The sequence below is a fragment of the Loxodonta africana genome, chromosome 4, assembly GCF_030014295.1.
Source record: "Loxodonta africana isolate mLoxAfr1 chromosome 4, mLoxAfr1.hap2, whole genome shotgun sequence".
In the NCBI taxonomy this organism is placed as follows: Eukaryota; Metazoa; Chordata; class Mammalia; order Proboscidea; family Elephantidae; genus Loxodonta; species Loxodonta africana.
The window spans coordinates 63,969,575-63,985,663 of record NC_087345.1 but is presented as its reverse complement, the minus strand read 5'-3'; the positions used below and the strand labels follow the sequence as shown (position 1 = coordinate 63,985,663).

Genomic DNA, 16,089 nt, shown 5'->3' with positions numbered 1-16,089 from the left:
GCAGCCCAGCCTGCCAATTTCATGCCATCTCTGCTTTTCATGTTCTCTCTTCTATTACTAAAGCGAATTCGGGGGTGTTGAGAAAACAGTATTGATGTGTGGTGAAATCCATTTATTCAAAGAGGTCTTTTGTAATCAAAGGTTCCATATCTCTTGCCATGTAAATTATCTACTAAAAGCCATTTTACAAGTGGCTGAGAATCTAATAGATAGTCTCCTTTGGAGAAAAGCTAGTTTGTTCTTTTTTTTTTTTAAATCAAGTCATTCGGATTTTTCACCTCACTTGCTTCTTTCCCATTCCAGGTTTGGATGAAAGCACCGGCATGGTGGTCAACAGTCCAACAAACGAGGCAAAGTACATCTCAGGGAAACCCATTCTTGATAACAATGCAGTGAATCTGTTTTCCTCTGTTGTTATTGCTCTCTTGCTCCCAACAGCTGCTTGTGTTTTGTGGCCCAGGGAGTGAATCTTATTTGCACAGGTTGAAACAGTGGTGAGTTCAGCTAAATTTTCAATTTCAAGTTCCATGTTAAGAATAGTAATTTTAAGGGTGTAAGCAGAAGTACCACCTTCTCCCATATTCCATTATAATAGGATTCCACATGTTTTGCTCTCATCAACTCCTTTGTAACTGCTGGTATCTTTCTAGTGAAAGAGTGCAGAGAACTTATGCATATTTTTCTTCTGCTGCATGGAGTTTCTTAGCAGTGAAGCTTTATTTATCCACTCCTGAAACTGAAAGTTCCTACCTAGTGGAGTAGAGTTGGAGCTGGGTGCTGTCATGTCATTTTCAACTCACAGCAACCCCATGTGACAAAGTCAAACTGCCCCATAGGGTTTTCTTGACTGTAATATTTAGGGAAGCAGATCACCAGGTCTTCCTCCCACGGAACCACAAGGTGGGTTCCATCCCTCAGCCTTTCAGGTAGCACCCAAGTGCTTAATCGTTTCCGCCACCAGGGCTTCTTTCCTACCTGGTTGATGGAAATTTTGCTTTGTTTAAACCAGTGCGAGGGTTAAAAGTGATGAAATTTTAAAATGCTTCCCAGTTGTGGCAGAGAAATGCTACTGTGCCAGTTACCCAAATGTTGTGTCTGTTTTAAGCCAACTAAGCTGATGTGTGTGGAATCCTAAATAAATTTAGTATCTGGGACTTCTCCCATTCACAACTGTGACAAATGTTGAATTTGGTTCTTAGTGAGCAGTCTTGTCTAGTCTACATTTTTCTTCCTGCCTCAGGGTTTGCGATAAAAAATAAATAAATGTCTTTTTCTGATGACCATGAGAATGTGTGAAAAAAATACTTTTAAGTAAAAGCAAAAGATTTGTCTTATATCTAAAAAATGTGCACCTTACTATATGTTTCAGTTGCTCTCTGAGCAGGAACCTTTTTTTTTTTTTTTTAATTGTGCTTTAAGTGAAGGTTTACAAATCAAGTCAATCTCATACAAAAATTTATATAGACCTTGCTATGTACTACTAGTTGCTCTCCCCCTAATGAGACAGCACACTCCTCTGCTCCCTGTATTCCCGTGTCCATTCAGCCAGCTTCTGACCCCCTCCGCCTTTTCATCTCCCCTTCAGACAATAGCTGCCCGCATAGTCTCCTGTCTATTCGAGCCAAGAAGGTCACTCCTACCAGTATCATTTTTTATCTTTTAGTCCAGTCCAAGCCCTGTCTGAAGAGTTGGCTTTGGGAATGGTTCCAGTCTTGGGCCAACAGAAGGTCTGGGGACCATGACCTCCGGGGTCCCTCTATGAGCAGGAACTATATTGAATTTAATATTTTCTAAATGTATTTTTTAACATTCTTTGAAATCCATACAGGAACTGGCTTAGCATTGACCTCCTAAGCTATTAAAGTCACTGGAAAATTACTGTTTATTTGCTATACCAGAAGCTGCTGGAAGATGCTGTGTACCTTCTAAGTTGTGCAGCCTCAACTAAAGTGAATTCTGCTTTTTGACATTGTTCTGCACTGTGATTTACTGTGTGCCAAAGGAGTTTTGACTTGGTACAAATTATTTTATTAAAAGTATTTAAAAATGTTTCTCATATGATTTCCATACCTTTCTATCCCCACCTCTGTTACACCATCAGAGCAGATAAAGCTTAGAATTCTTTGTTAGTGATCCAGACCCTACGACATTGATGACGTAGGACTGACTTGGTTAAGGGAAGAGAAAGGCAGTTGACACACTAATCCTTAAGCCAAATAACTCAATGGGTCTCAACCAGTGGTTTTCAACTATGGTTGTACATTAGAATCACTGGGCCATCTTTAAAACAAACAAAAAAACAAAACTTTTGTCCAGGCCTCACCCTCAAAGATTCTGATTAGCTTGTCAGAGTTGCATCCTGCAGTTGGTCCCCTCTAGACAGATTAAAGCAGAATAGCTGACTTTTTAAAATTCTGATTGCACATTAGAATCACCTAGAGAGTTTTGGTTTTCTTAAAAATAATATTATGTTTTCACTGAGAGTTTACACAGCAGATTAGTTTCCCGTTTAACAGTTTCTACACAAATTCTTCAGTGACATTGATTACATTTTCCACAATGTGTCAACATTCTGATTAATTCTGTTCTGGTTGTCACCCAAGTTCTTTTCTTTTTTTTTTTCCCCCTTCTAAATTCTATTTATTTTGTTGTTATTGTTGAGAATATACACAGCAAAACATACACCAACTCAGTTTCTACACGTACAATTTAGTGACACTGATTACTTTCTTCAAGTTGTGCAACCATTCTCACCCTCCTTTTCAGAGTTGTTCCTCCCTCATTAACATAAACTCACTGCCCCTAAGGTTCCTATCTAATCTTTTGAGTTGCTGCCATCAATTTGATCCCATATATGTAGTTGTTAAAAGAGCATAATGTTCAAGGCAGATCTTTTTTACTAGTTAAGCTAAAAAACATTGTTTGGTTTTCAGGGGATATTTTTAGTTTAAGATTTAAAGATTATCTCAGGGCAGTAGTTTCAGGAGTTCATCCAGCCTCCATGGCTTCAGAAAGTCTGGAGTCCATGAGAATTGGAAATTCTGTTCTGCAGTTCCCTCTTTTGATCAAAATTCTTCTATGGAATCTTTCATCAAAACGTTCAGTAATTGTAGCCAGGTGTTATCCCGTTCTTCTGATCTCATGGCAAAAGAGGCAGTTGTTCATAAAGGCAATAAGCTGCACATATCCTCCTTCTCTTCCTGACTCTCCTTCGTCTGTTGCTCCTTGTGAATAGAGACTAATTGTTGCACCTTGGGTGGCCCCTGGCAACCTAGAGAGTTTTTTAAAACACTGTTGCCAAGACCCCTCTAGACCAACTAAATCAGAATATCTGAAGGTGAGGCCCAGGCATGGGTATTTTTAGAAAGCTCTCTGGGAAATTGTAATGTTTAACTGGGTTGAGAACCCCTGAAAAAGAACATCTTTGAGCATTACACCTAAAAGAAGCTTCAAAAGAGAGGTACTTGTCATTTTTAGGCAGACAGTTATTAGTAGCAGTGCTATATGCTGCCTTTATGGATTCAGTAAACCAACCAGTAACTAGTTGCTGTTGTCTTTTCCAACTCATGGTGATCCCGTATGTGTCGGAATAGACCTCAGCTCCATAGGGTTTTCAGTGGCTGATTATTTAGAAGTAGACCAACAGGCCTTTCTTTCAAGGTGCCTCTGGGTAGACTCCAGCCTCTGTTTTGGTAAGTAGCCGTTTAGTAGCTGAGTGCACTAACCGCTTGCACCACTCACGGATTCAATAACTACTGGGAATTATACAGAATCTTACAGCTACATCGCCTGCCAAGGAATTCCTGTGGCAAGTTTTTGTGTAGCCTGTTTATTTCTGCAGTTCTTCTAATGTGTCTTTTCTCTTTTCCTGGGGATTTAACCTTATGACATTTTATGGAACAAAAATATTATTTATTGGGACTATCTTTGGGTTTGGTAAAATCACCGTGTCATTAACAGTTTGGGGAAATAGTGCTTGATAATTCTTTATTTGAAAACCTACGACTAGTTGTGATTTGGAATCAAAACTTTTCAGATTTTAGAAGAGTAGCAGGGTACATAGAAACTATTCTACTTAAAACTCCCAAAAAGCACCCCATTTTCAAGCATACTAATATTTCTCTGGTGTTTGTGTAAATAACTATACCAACTGCGAGAAACAAAGACCACATAGAGCCTCAGATCAAGTCAGGACAGGTTTTGCCGCCAGATAAGTTTGCTGCCAAACTTGTGAAGCAACTTTGTTTTCAGAGCTTTGTGGATGTGAGAATTATGGATAAGGAATTCTGGCTCTTTTTTGTTTGTTTTTTAAATTTTTACTGTAACATCTTTTGTACTTGGATATTTAATTCAGCATTTTATTCTTCTCTCCTTAGCAAGAGCACTTTATTCAAAATACTCTTCTTATGGAAAAAGCTCCATGTAACAACAGTATAATAAAACCATAGGTACTGCCTGCCTAGGTAGGGTGAAGATATGGTATTTCTCAGGCTGTTACACAGCAGAGGAGAGTGCAAAGGAAAAGGAAGCTCCTGAGGGAGACCTGAAGACTCCAAAGAGTGGCATGTTGAGCTCACATCGGATGGGGCCACCAGGAGAACAATAAATTGATATAAAGCAGGTCATTCTATTCTTAGTGTTTTTGTTTCTTGGAATGTCTATGCCTCTGCCTAGGTACATATATCTCTTTCTTGTTTCTATCTGCTACATATGCAGAAATGCCAACCCCACTCCAATTAGAAATAGGCCTAGTAGAAAGAAAATCACATGAGGTGAAGTATTATAAACTTTGCTGCATGCCTGCCTTATGAACAGCTGCTGCCTCTTATGCACAGTGGGTATACTAGGGCCAACCACACCTGGATTTATTTCACACTGAGAAGGAATTGTACTAGCATCCTAAAGATGTCACCTAATCCTAGGTAAGTTGTGTATAAAAATGAAAACAATTATGCAGCTTAGTTATTTAATCTCTTTATGAACTATCTGTTGCTATAACCCCAAGTGGTCTGGAATATTACTGCAACATGTAGGTGTTCACTCTGTGTGTGTTAATTAACCTGATTCTAATCAGTGTTTCCTTTAAGAGTAGCTGAAAGATGGTGATCTTTATGGAGGGAAATAAAAAGCTGGTTCAGCTACTTGAATGTCTGAGGACTGATAATTCCAACATTTCTCAATCATATGATGCAATATTAATGGCTTTGAAACTAATGAATCAGAAAGATTGTAGATGGAGTGGGGATGAGGCCATGTTGGTGAGGCAGGACTCCTGAAATTATTTTTCCTGCCAAGACTGAACGTGTTAATTCTCTTCCATTTGTTATAACCACCCCCCTCAAAGTTTGTTTTATAAATGCAGTGACTTTTTTTGTGCTTGGGTTTTTCTTTTTTTGTTTTAATGTTGACATTCTTAAATTACACGAAATCTGTTCTTTCTTAAAAATTGGATCTAGATAAAGCTAAAATCTGTTTTTGTTCCCCCTACTCCCTCGTCATGGATTGGAGTATGTCCCCCCCAAAAATGTGTGTATCAGTTTGGCTGGGCCATGATTCTGGGTATTGTGTGATTTTCCTGTATGTCCTGAATCCTGCCTCTGTAATGTTACTGAGGGAAGATGGGCAGCAATTCTGTTAGTGAGGCAGGACTGAATCTAAAGATTGGGTTGTGTCTTGAGCCAATCACTTGCCTCTATAAAAGAGAGAAGTGAGCAGAGACATAGGGACCTCATATCACCAAGAAAGCAGTGCTGGAGACTTAATGGTCGGACTGAAACTAGAAGGACCTCGGTGGTCATGACCTCCAGACCTTCTCTTAGCCCAAGACAGGAACCGTTCCCAAAGCCAACTCTTCAGACAAGGATTGGACTGAACAATGCGATAGAAAAAGATACTGGTGAAGAATGAGTTTCTTGGATCAAGTAGACACATGAGACTATGTTGGCATCTCCTGTCTGGAAGGAAGATGAGAGGGCAGAAGGGGTCAGAAGCTGCCCAAATGGACACGAAAAGAGAGTGGAGGGGAGGAGTGTGCTGTCTCATTAGGGGAAGAGCAATTAGGAGTATATAGCAAGGTGGATATAAATTTTTGTATGAGAGTGACTTGATTTGTAAACTTCCACTTAAAGCACAGTTAAAAAAAAAAAAAAAAAGCAGTGCTGGGAGTAGAGCAGGTCCTTTGGACCTGGGGTCCCTGTATGGAGAAGCTCCTAGTCCAGGGGAAGGTTGACGAGAAAGCCAGCAGAGAGGGAAAGCCTTCCCCTGGAGCTGACACCCTGAATGTGGACTGACTTTTAGGCTACTTTACTATGAAGAAATATATTTCTTTGTTAAAGCCATCCATTTGTGGTATTTCTGTTACAGCAGCACTAGATGCTTTCAACAACTCTGGTTCTCCTTAACCCTCTCTGAGATAACTGTTGCTATACATTTGGGAAATTTTCACATAATATATGTATTGGGTATGTATTTAACATGCTTTTTTTTAGTCAATGAAATTTTATAACTGGTACTGTCTTTTTACTGCTTCAAGTCAGGTGCTTACATCTAAGAAAAATTTAGGAAGAAAGATTAGAAGGATGTATATGTCAAAATATGAAAGTGTTATTTGGTAAGATTATAGATTTTTTTGTTAAAATTTTCAGTTTATGGTATGTGAGTTATATCTTCATAAATCTATTAAAAATACATACACAAAAATTACTTTTCTTAAAAGACTACAATCAAATGTTCTTTTACAATTCAAAAAAATGCCAGAAATAATCTACGGAAATTACTCCTCCCTGTCTTCACCATCCACCACCATTTTGCCTTCACCATCCACCACTCCATCACTGTTTTAAATGGTCTTCATTCTCCTTAAACTTCCTTATTAGCAGTGAACTCTTTTTGTTGTTAGTTGCCATGGAGTCATTTCCGACTCATGGAAACTCCATGTATGTGAGAGTAGAACTACTCCACAGGGTTTTTGGAAGGAGATTGCCAGGTCTGTCTCATGAGGCGTCTCTGGGTGAATCCGAACCTCCAACCTTTCGGCTAGTAATCCAGTGCTTAACCATTTACACCACCCAGGGACCTAGCAATAAATTAAAGACTAAAATGGACTTTTAGTATCAGAGGGAAAATAATGAAAAGTAACTGTGTATAGAGGTGGTCTTCGACTTACTGTGTATTCAAGTTACAACTTTTTTTTGTACATTATATCATTAGTAATATGTACTGCTTACAGTGTTCCACCACATAATTTGTTGATGTTATTTATCATTATCTGTAAATTTATATGTAATGTTTCCAACCCCCAGGGACAAGGTAGCATTTATAAAGATACTGATAGTAAAAGGCAATCATAATGAAAACAAATTAAAAGAAGATATCCTACGTACGTCAGAATGCAACCTCAGCGTAAGTGACTAGCTGTACATGCAAAGGAATATTCTGATACCATCACTTTTGGATCATTACAATAATTAATGTATCATCTGTCTTCATGCCTATGTAGTCAATCTGGTTCAAGACTGGATTGTTGGCACATTTTATCTTGCTTAGTTAAACACTCTATTGTGTGTCAAAATTCCAAACACATTGTCCTAGAATTTTAGAACGAAGAACCTTAAAGAATCTTCTCATGCCATTGCCCAGACTTGAAGCTACAAATTACATATACGATCTCATGTGAGTTAGTAAAATCTTTTCTAAAACTCTTTAATGACACCTTTAATGCCTCCTTTGCATGTAGTGTTCCTTCTACCTGGGATTCCTTCCCCTCTTCTCCTTTATTGATCCTTCAAAATCAGCTTGGTGGCATTTCCTATGAGAAGCTTTCCCAGACCCTCTCAGGCTTAATTAGCTACCCCATAGCACATTTTATATTTACCTTTAGCAGTTATCACACAATGACTGTTTCTTGAATAAATGCCCTCAGCGTGTTAATATTTAACGTTTCTTTAAACGACCAATTCCCCTATTGTATTGCTAAGTCACTGGCAGGTGTAGAAAGGGCTCTAACATTTCTTTGGGACTAGATATGGTTTTTAAAGTCCATTGGTGGGGCCAGAATAATAATAGGGATACTTAGTTACTTCCTCTTGATCTCATCAAGCTGTAATTTTTAAAAAGATGATCCAGGATAAACATTAGAAATTGTATACAGTGAAGAAAGGTCCCCACATTTCTGTTGTAATTGTGTAGTGCTGTATATGTTGTTAGGTGCTGTCAAGTCGCTTCTGATTCACAGCAACCCTACCTACAACAGAACAAAACACTGCCCAGTCCTTTGCCATTCTCACAGTCATTGTTATCTTGAGCCCATTGTTGCAGCCACTTGTCAGTCCATCTCTTTGAGGGTCTTCCTCTTTTTCGCTGACCCTCTGCCTTATCAAGCATGATGTCCTTCTCCAGGGACTGATCCCTCCTGATAACATGTCCAAAGTATGTGAGAAAGAGTTTCGCCATCCTTGCTTCTAAGGAGCATTCTGGTTGTACTTCTTCCAAGACAGATTTATTCATTCTTTTGGCAGCCCAGGGTATAGTCTATTCTTCGATAGTACTACAATTCAAAGGCATCAGTTCTACTTGGTCTTCCTTATTCATCATCTAGCTGTTGCATGCATATGAGGCAATTGAAAACACCGTGGTTTGGGTCAGGTGCACCTTGGTCTACACGGTGACATCTTTTATTTTTAACACTTTAAAGAGCTCTTTTGCAGCAGATTTGCCCAATGCATCTTTTGATTTTTATTGTACTTAAGATCAAGTGTTACAGAACAAACTAGCTTCTCATTAAACAGTTGCTGCACATATTGTTTTATGAGATTCGTTAACAACCCCATGACATATCAACACTCTCCCTTTCTTGACCTTGAGTTCCTTATTACCAGTTTTTCTGTCCCCTCCTGCCTTCTAGTCCTGGTTCCTGGACTGGTGTGCGCCTTTAGTCTACTTTTGTTTTTTGGGTCTGTCTAATCTTTGGCTGGCTGAAGGGTGAACCTCAGGAGTGACTTCATAAGTGAGTAAAAGGGTGTCGGGGGGCCATACTCTCAGGGTTTCTCCAGTCTCTGTCAGGCTGGTAAGTCTGGTCTTTTTTTGTGAGTTAGAATTTTGTTCTACATGTTTCTCCAGCTCTGTACAGGGCCCTCTATTGTGATCCCTTCTTTTGATTTCTTGAGTACTGCTTCTATGGATGTTCATTGTGAATACAAGTAAAATGAAATCCTTGACAACTTCATTTTTTTCTCTGTCTATCATGATGTTGCTTATTGGTCCAGTTGTGAGGATTTTTGTTTTCTTTATGCTGAGGTGTAATCCATACTGAAGGCTGTGGTCTTCGATTTTCATCAGTAAATGCTTCAAGTCCTCTTCACTTTCAGCAAGCAAGGTTGTGTCATCTGCATAGTGCAGGTTGTTAATGAGTCTTCTTCCAATCCTGATGCCCCATCCGTCTTCATATTGTCCAGCTTCTCAGCTTATTTGCTCAGCATACAGACTGAAAAAGTATGGTAAAGGGGTACGACCCTGACACACACCTTTCCTGACTGTAAACCATGCAGTATACCCTTGTTCTAGTCAAATAACTGCCTCTTGATCTATGTACAGGTTCCTCATGAGCACAATTAAGTGTTCTGGAATTCTCATTCTTTGAAATGTTATCTATAATTTGTTATCATCCACACAGTCGAATGCTTTTGCATAGTCAATAAAACACAGGTAAACATCTTTCTGGTATTCTCTGATTTCAGCCAGGATACATCTGACATCAGCAATAATATCCCTGGTTCTACACCCTCTTCCGAATCCAGCTTGGATTTCTCACAGTTCTCCGTAGATATACTGCTGCAGCCGCTTTTGAATGATCTTCAGCAAAAATTTACTTGTGTATGATATTAATGATATTGTTTGATAATTTCCACACTTGGTTGGATCATCTTTCTTTGGAATAGGCACAGATATAGATCTCTTCCATTTGGTTGGCCAGGTAGCTAGCTTCCAAATTTCTTGGCATAGACAAGTGAGCACTTCCAGTGCTGCATCCGCTTGTTGAAACATCTCACTTGGTATTCCGTCAATTTCTGGAGTCTTGTTTTTCAGCAGCGCCTTCAGTGCATCTTGGACTTTTTCCTTCAGTACCATTGGTTCCTCATCATATGCTACCTCCTGAAATGGCTGAATATCGACCAGTTCTTTTTGGTATAGCAACTCTGTATTCCTTCCATTTTTTGATGCCTTCTCTATTGTTTAATATTTTCCCCATAGAATCCTTCGATATTGCAACTTGAGGCTTGAATTTTTTCTTCAGTTCTTTTAGCTTGAGAAATGTTGAGCGGATTCTTTCCTTTTGGTTTTCTATCTCCAGCTTTCCACGTCATTATAATACTTTACTTTGTCTTCTCCAGCTACCCTTTGAAATCTTTTGTTCAGCTCTTTTACCTCATCATTTTTTCCTTTCTCTTAGCTACTTGATGTTCAAGGGCAAGTTTCAGAGTCTCTTCTGACATCCATTTTTGTCTTTTCTTTCCTGTCTTTTTAATGACCTCTTGCTTTCTTCATATATGATGTCCTTGATATCATTCCACAACTCATCTGGTCTTTGGTCATTGAATGTTCAGTGCATCAGATCTATTCTTGAGATGGTCTGTAAACTCAGATGTGATATATTCGAGGTCAAGCTTTGGCCCTTGTGGACTTGTACTAATTTGTACTAAAGTTCAAGTTCAACTTGAACTCGCATATGAGCAATTGATGATCTGTTCTGAAGTCAGCCCCTGGCCATGTTCTGACTTACCATGTTGGATTTTTCCATCATCTCTTTCCACAGATGTAGTCATTTTGATTCCTTTGTATTCATTTGTCAAAGTACATGTGTATATTCACTGTTTATGTTGTTGAAAAAAAGGTATTTGCAATGAAGAAGTCATTGGTCTTGCAAAATTCTGTCATGCTATCTCTGGCATCATTCTATCACCGAGACCATATTTTCCAACTATGGATCCTGCTTTGTTTCCAACTTTTGCATTCCAATCACCAGTAATTATCAATGCATCCTGATTGCATGTTTGATCAATTTGAGACTGCAAAAGTTGGTAAAAATCTTCAATTTCTTCAACTTTGGCCTTAGTGGTTGGTGCATAAATTTGAATAATAGTCATATTAGCTGGTTTTCCTTGTAAGTATATGGATATTATCCTATCACTGACAGGCTTGTACTTCATGATAGATCTTGAAATATTCTTTTTGACAATGAATGCAACACCATTCCTCTTCAAATTGTCATTCCTGGCATAATAGACCATATATGATTGTCTGATTTAAAGTGACCCATACCAGTGCATTTCAGCTCACTAATGCCTAGGATATCAATGTTTATGCATTTCATTTCATTTTTCACGATTTCAATTTTACTAGATTCACACTTCATACATTCCACATTTCAATTATTAATGGGTGTTTGCAGCTGTTTCTTCTCATTATGAGTCGAGCCACATCAACAAATGAAGGTCCCAAAAGCTCGTATTTTGAGTGCCTTCCAAATTGAGGGGCTCATCTTCTGGCACTATACCTGACAATGTTCCAATGCTGTTCAGAAGGTTTTTGGAATAATAATAATCTACCACTTGTCTGTCAGTTTGTGGTGCTGTGGTGCCTTGCTTGCTGCTATGATGTTAGGAACTGTGCCATCAGGATTTCAAATACCAGCAGGGTCACCCATGGTGGACAGGTTTCAGCGGAGCTTACAGACTAAGACAGACTGGGAAGAAGCACATGGAAACCTACTTCTGAAAAAAGTGGCCAGTGAAAACCGTATGGATAGCTGATTTCTGAGGATGGCACAGGACCAGCCAGTGTTTCATTCTGTTGTGTATGAGGTCGTTATGAGTTGCAACCAACTTGACGGCACCTCACAGCATAACAAATAATAATAGTAATAGCTCACGATATGCCAGGAACTGTTTTAAACTGCAGATATTAACTCACTTAATCCACATAACAACCCTCTGTGGGAAAAACATTACTTGTTTTTGTACCAAGAAGGAAACTGAGCTCAAAAAGGTTAAATAATAAAACCAGGATGATATACTAACTAGATTAACTAAAGATAGAAGAAATAGAGTTTGGAGAATTATTTATTGTGTTGCAACAGCCTCGTTTGTTCAGCCTGCGTGGTGAGATTTTCCAGAGGAAGAAAGAGCAACAGATAATTGTACTAACTGGGACAACAAGAAAGTTGAGCTATTGCTAACTAACAGCCACTTTTAGTTGCTCTCTGGCTGAAGTTTATATTTTTATCTAAAGTGATAACCAACGGGTTTAAGAACTTTCACATTCAGAATTTGTGAATCTAAAGTTACACATCTTTTAAGAAGGGGAAAAACCGTGAGAGAGCCAGTCAATGTCAAACAAATCTTGGGAAAATGGAATACTGTTATTAAGAATGTTTTACCCCAAATTCTCATAAAAAGACCATACTTAATGGTATGACTGAGACTAGAGGAATCCCGGCAGTCATGGTCCCCAAACCTTCTGTTGGCACAGGACAGGAACCTTCCCCGAAGACAACTCATCAGACATGAAAGGGACTGGACAGTGAGTGGGTAGGTGAGAGATGCTGATGAAGAGTGAGCTAATTATATCAAGTGGTCACTTGAGACTGTGTTGGCATCTCCTGTCTGGAGGGAGGATGGGAGGATAGAGAGAGTTGGAAGCTGGCAAAATTGTCACGAAAGGAGAGACTGGAAGGGCTGACTCATTAGGGGGAGAGCAAGTGGGAGTACGGAGTAAGGTGTATACAAACTTATATGTGACAGTCTGACTTGATTTGTAAACGTTCACTTGAAGCTCAATAAAAGTTAATAAAAAAAAATGTTTTAGATGCATACTTGTTGACATCAAAGATATTCTTTCTATACTAACTGAAAAGCAGTTTAAAAACCAGAATTGACAATATGGTCCCATTTTGGTTTATAAGGTATTAATAAGTGTACAGCCATAGAAAAGTATCATGATGTATATACACAAAAGTGTTAATAATAATTCTACCTGGGAGGTGGGATTGTTAGAGTAGTAACATTTTCTTAACCATATTTTTTTTTTTTATCTCCTACAATGAGTATTCATGTTTTTGCAATTTTTTGTATCTTCTACAATGACTCTTACTTTTTTGTGATTAAATGTAGTTATTTAGTTATTTTTGTTAAGAGGAGAGAGGAAAGAAAGTGGTCACCTGATTTATCAGAGTATAGTACAGAGGGGACATAATGAGCTTTTCAACAAATGGTGCTGGATCATTTGATATGCATATGGAAAAAAATGTACTTGACCCGTTTTTCATACTAATAGAAAATCAATTCCAGATGGATTACAGATCCAAATGTGAAAGGTTAAACAATAAATTTTTTGAGAAAAACAATAACTTTTTGACCTTGGAGTATGCAAAGATTTCTTAAACAGATCATAAAATGTTAACCAGGAAAAAAAATTGGACTATATTAAAATTAACTTCCGTTCATCAAAAGACAGTATTAAGAGAGAAAAACAACTCGCAGAGTGGTAAAAGATATTTGCAGCATATATTTGTTAAAGGATTCATATTCAGAATAAGAAACAAATGCCTGCAAAGCAGTAAGAAAAAGACAGTTAACCCAATGAAAAACTGGGCAAAAGTCTTAAAAAGAAAAAAACTTAATAAAAGAGGATATTCAAATGGCCAATAAACACCTGAAAAAAAATGCTTCTCTCTTTTAATCATCAGGGAAATGCAAATTAAAACCACACTGGCTACCACACTCATCAGAATGGCTCTCGTGAAGGCAGAAAATACTAGGTATTGGAGAAGATGTAGTGCAGCTACAACTTTTGAATGCTGAAGGAAATATACAATTATACAACCACTTTTTAAAGTGTTAGCAGCATCTAGTAAAGTTGAACATGTACATACTTTGACCCATTAATTCCATGCCTGGGTATATATCCAAAAGAAATGTACACAGAAGCTGTCTTCACAATGGCCGTGTTATGGATTGAATTGTGTCCCCCAAAAATTTGTGTTGTAAATCCTAACCCCTGTACTGGTGGATGTAATCCCATTTGGAAACAGGGTTTTCTTTATTATGTTAATGGTGCCATATCAGTGTAGGGTGCATCTTAAGCCAGTCACCTTTGAGATATAAAATGAGCAGATTAGGCACAGAGAAGCAAGCAGAGAGGGGGATAGATAGATGTGACGCTACAGGAAGATCACCAAGGAAACAGGAACCGAAGCTGAAAACAGACAAGGACTTTCCTCCAGAGCTGACAGACAAAAACTTCCCCTAAAGCCTGCACCCTGAATTTGGACTTCTAGCCTGCCTGGGAATTTCAGAACACTTAAATGTACTCATGCAGAGCCTGTACATAGACCAAGAGGCAGTCATTGAACAGAACAAGGAGATACTGCTTGGTTTAAAATCAGGAAAGGTGGGTATCAGGGTTGTATCCTTTCACCATGCTTATTCAATCCATATGCTGAGCCAATAATCGGAGCTAGACTATATGAAGGATGCGGCATCAGGGTTGGAAGAAGACTCATTAACAGCCTTTGATGTGCAAGTAACACAACCTTGCTTTATGAAAGTGAAGAGGACTTGAAACATTTATTGATGAAGATCAAAGACTACAACCTTCAGGATGGATTACACGTTAGCATGAAGAAAAAAAAAAACCTTCACAACTGAACTAAAAAGCAACATCATGGTAAACGGAGAAAAGATGAAAGTTGTCAAGGGTTTCATTTTACTTGGATCCACAATCAACAACCATGGAAGCAGCAGTCAGGAAATCAAATGATGCATTGCATTGGGCAAATCTGCAAAAGACCTCTTTAAAGTGTTAAAGGGCAAAGATGTCACTTTAAGGACTAAAGTTTCCCTCACCCAAGTCATGGTATTTTCAATCGCCTCATATGCATGCTAAAGCTGGACAGTGAATAAGGAAGACTGAAGAAGAACTGATGCCTTTGAAATACAATGTTGGGGAAGAATATTGAATATACCATGGACTGCCAGAACAAACAAGTCTGTCATGGAAGAAGTACAGCCAGAATGGTCATTACAAGCAAGGGTGGCAAGACTTCATCTCACGTAGTTTGGACATGTTATTAGGAGGGACTCGTCACTGGAGAAGGACATCATGCTTGATAAAGTAGAGGATCAGAGAAAAAGAGGAAGATCCTCAACAAGATGGATTGACACAGTGGCTGCAAAAATGGGTTCAAGCTGTTGTAGGGGGAAAAAAATCACAAAGTTTAGTAAAGCAAACAGAAAGTTTTATTCAGCATATATTCAAAAAGACAAAACTGGAAAGTGGACAAGCATGCTGCCAGAGCCATGGCTGCCCGAGTCCAAGGAAATATTACAGAATAAGCAAGAATGGGAAAACGGACAGGCATGCTGCCACAGCCATGTCTGCCTGAGTCCAAGGAATGTTACAGAGTCATCAGTATATACTAACACTACAAAATGGACAAAACCATTGAAAGCTTCACCTTTTCACAGATTGGCTAGAAACTGTGATCCTACATTTTAAATTGTCTTTCTTAACAATCATTGGTACAAGTTTCAGTAATCAACAGTCAGGAGGGTCTTCATTGGTCAACAAATTTTCTATTCACTAAATGTTAATAGAAAAAGATAAGAGTGGAAGGTCTTTTGCGTTCTGGCTTACTGAAAGATTCCCTAAAAGATATTTCCCAAGATGATTTTAGCGATTTTTATACCTCAGGGCCCAGTTGATGTGTCCTTGTGAGTCCTTGTGAGCCCAGCTCCAGCTGGATCACATTCTTTATGCTCAATGACAGGGAATAATGACTCCAGTATTCTAAAGCAAAGCAGAACAAAGATTGTGAGGATGGTGCAGGACTGGGCAGTGCTTCATTCTGTTGTACATAGGGTCACTATGAGTCAGAACCAACTCGAAGGCACCTAGCAACAACAACAGCCTCCAAAACTCTGAAAAAATAAATTCCTGTTTGTTAAAGCCACCCACTTGAGGCATTTCTGTTATAGCAGCACTAGCTGACTAAGAGTCTATGGGCATACCACGCTGAACCTGCCCAATCTCCTC

At 38.7% G+C, this 16,089-nt stretch overlaps 1 protein-coding gene across 2 annotated transcripts in view; it reads left to right on the top strand.

Annotated features, from left to right (window-relative positions):
* The window catches only part of TMEM19 (transmembrane protein 19), a 32,219-nt gene extending 18,229 nt beyond the window's left edge, over positions 1–13,990 (top strand). Inside the window, exon 7 of one of the 2 annotated variants that reach the window (XM_064283869.1) lies at positions 304–13,990. In XM_064283869.1, the coding sequence (XP_064139939.1) occupies positions 304–467 (164 nt within the window). In that variant the 3' untranslated portion in view covers positions 468–13,990. The remainder of the gene's footprint in view (positions 1–303) is intronic. The other variant, XM_064283867.1, reaches the window with a different exon arrangement.
* The last annotated feature ends 2,099 nt before the right edge of the window (positions 13,991–16,089 follow it).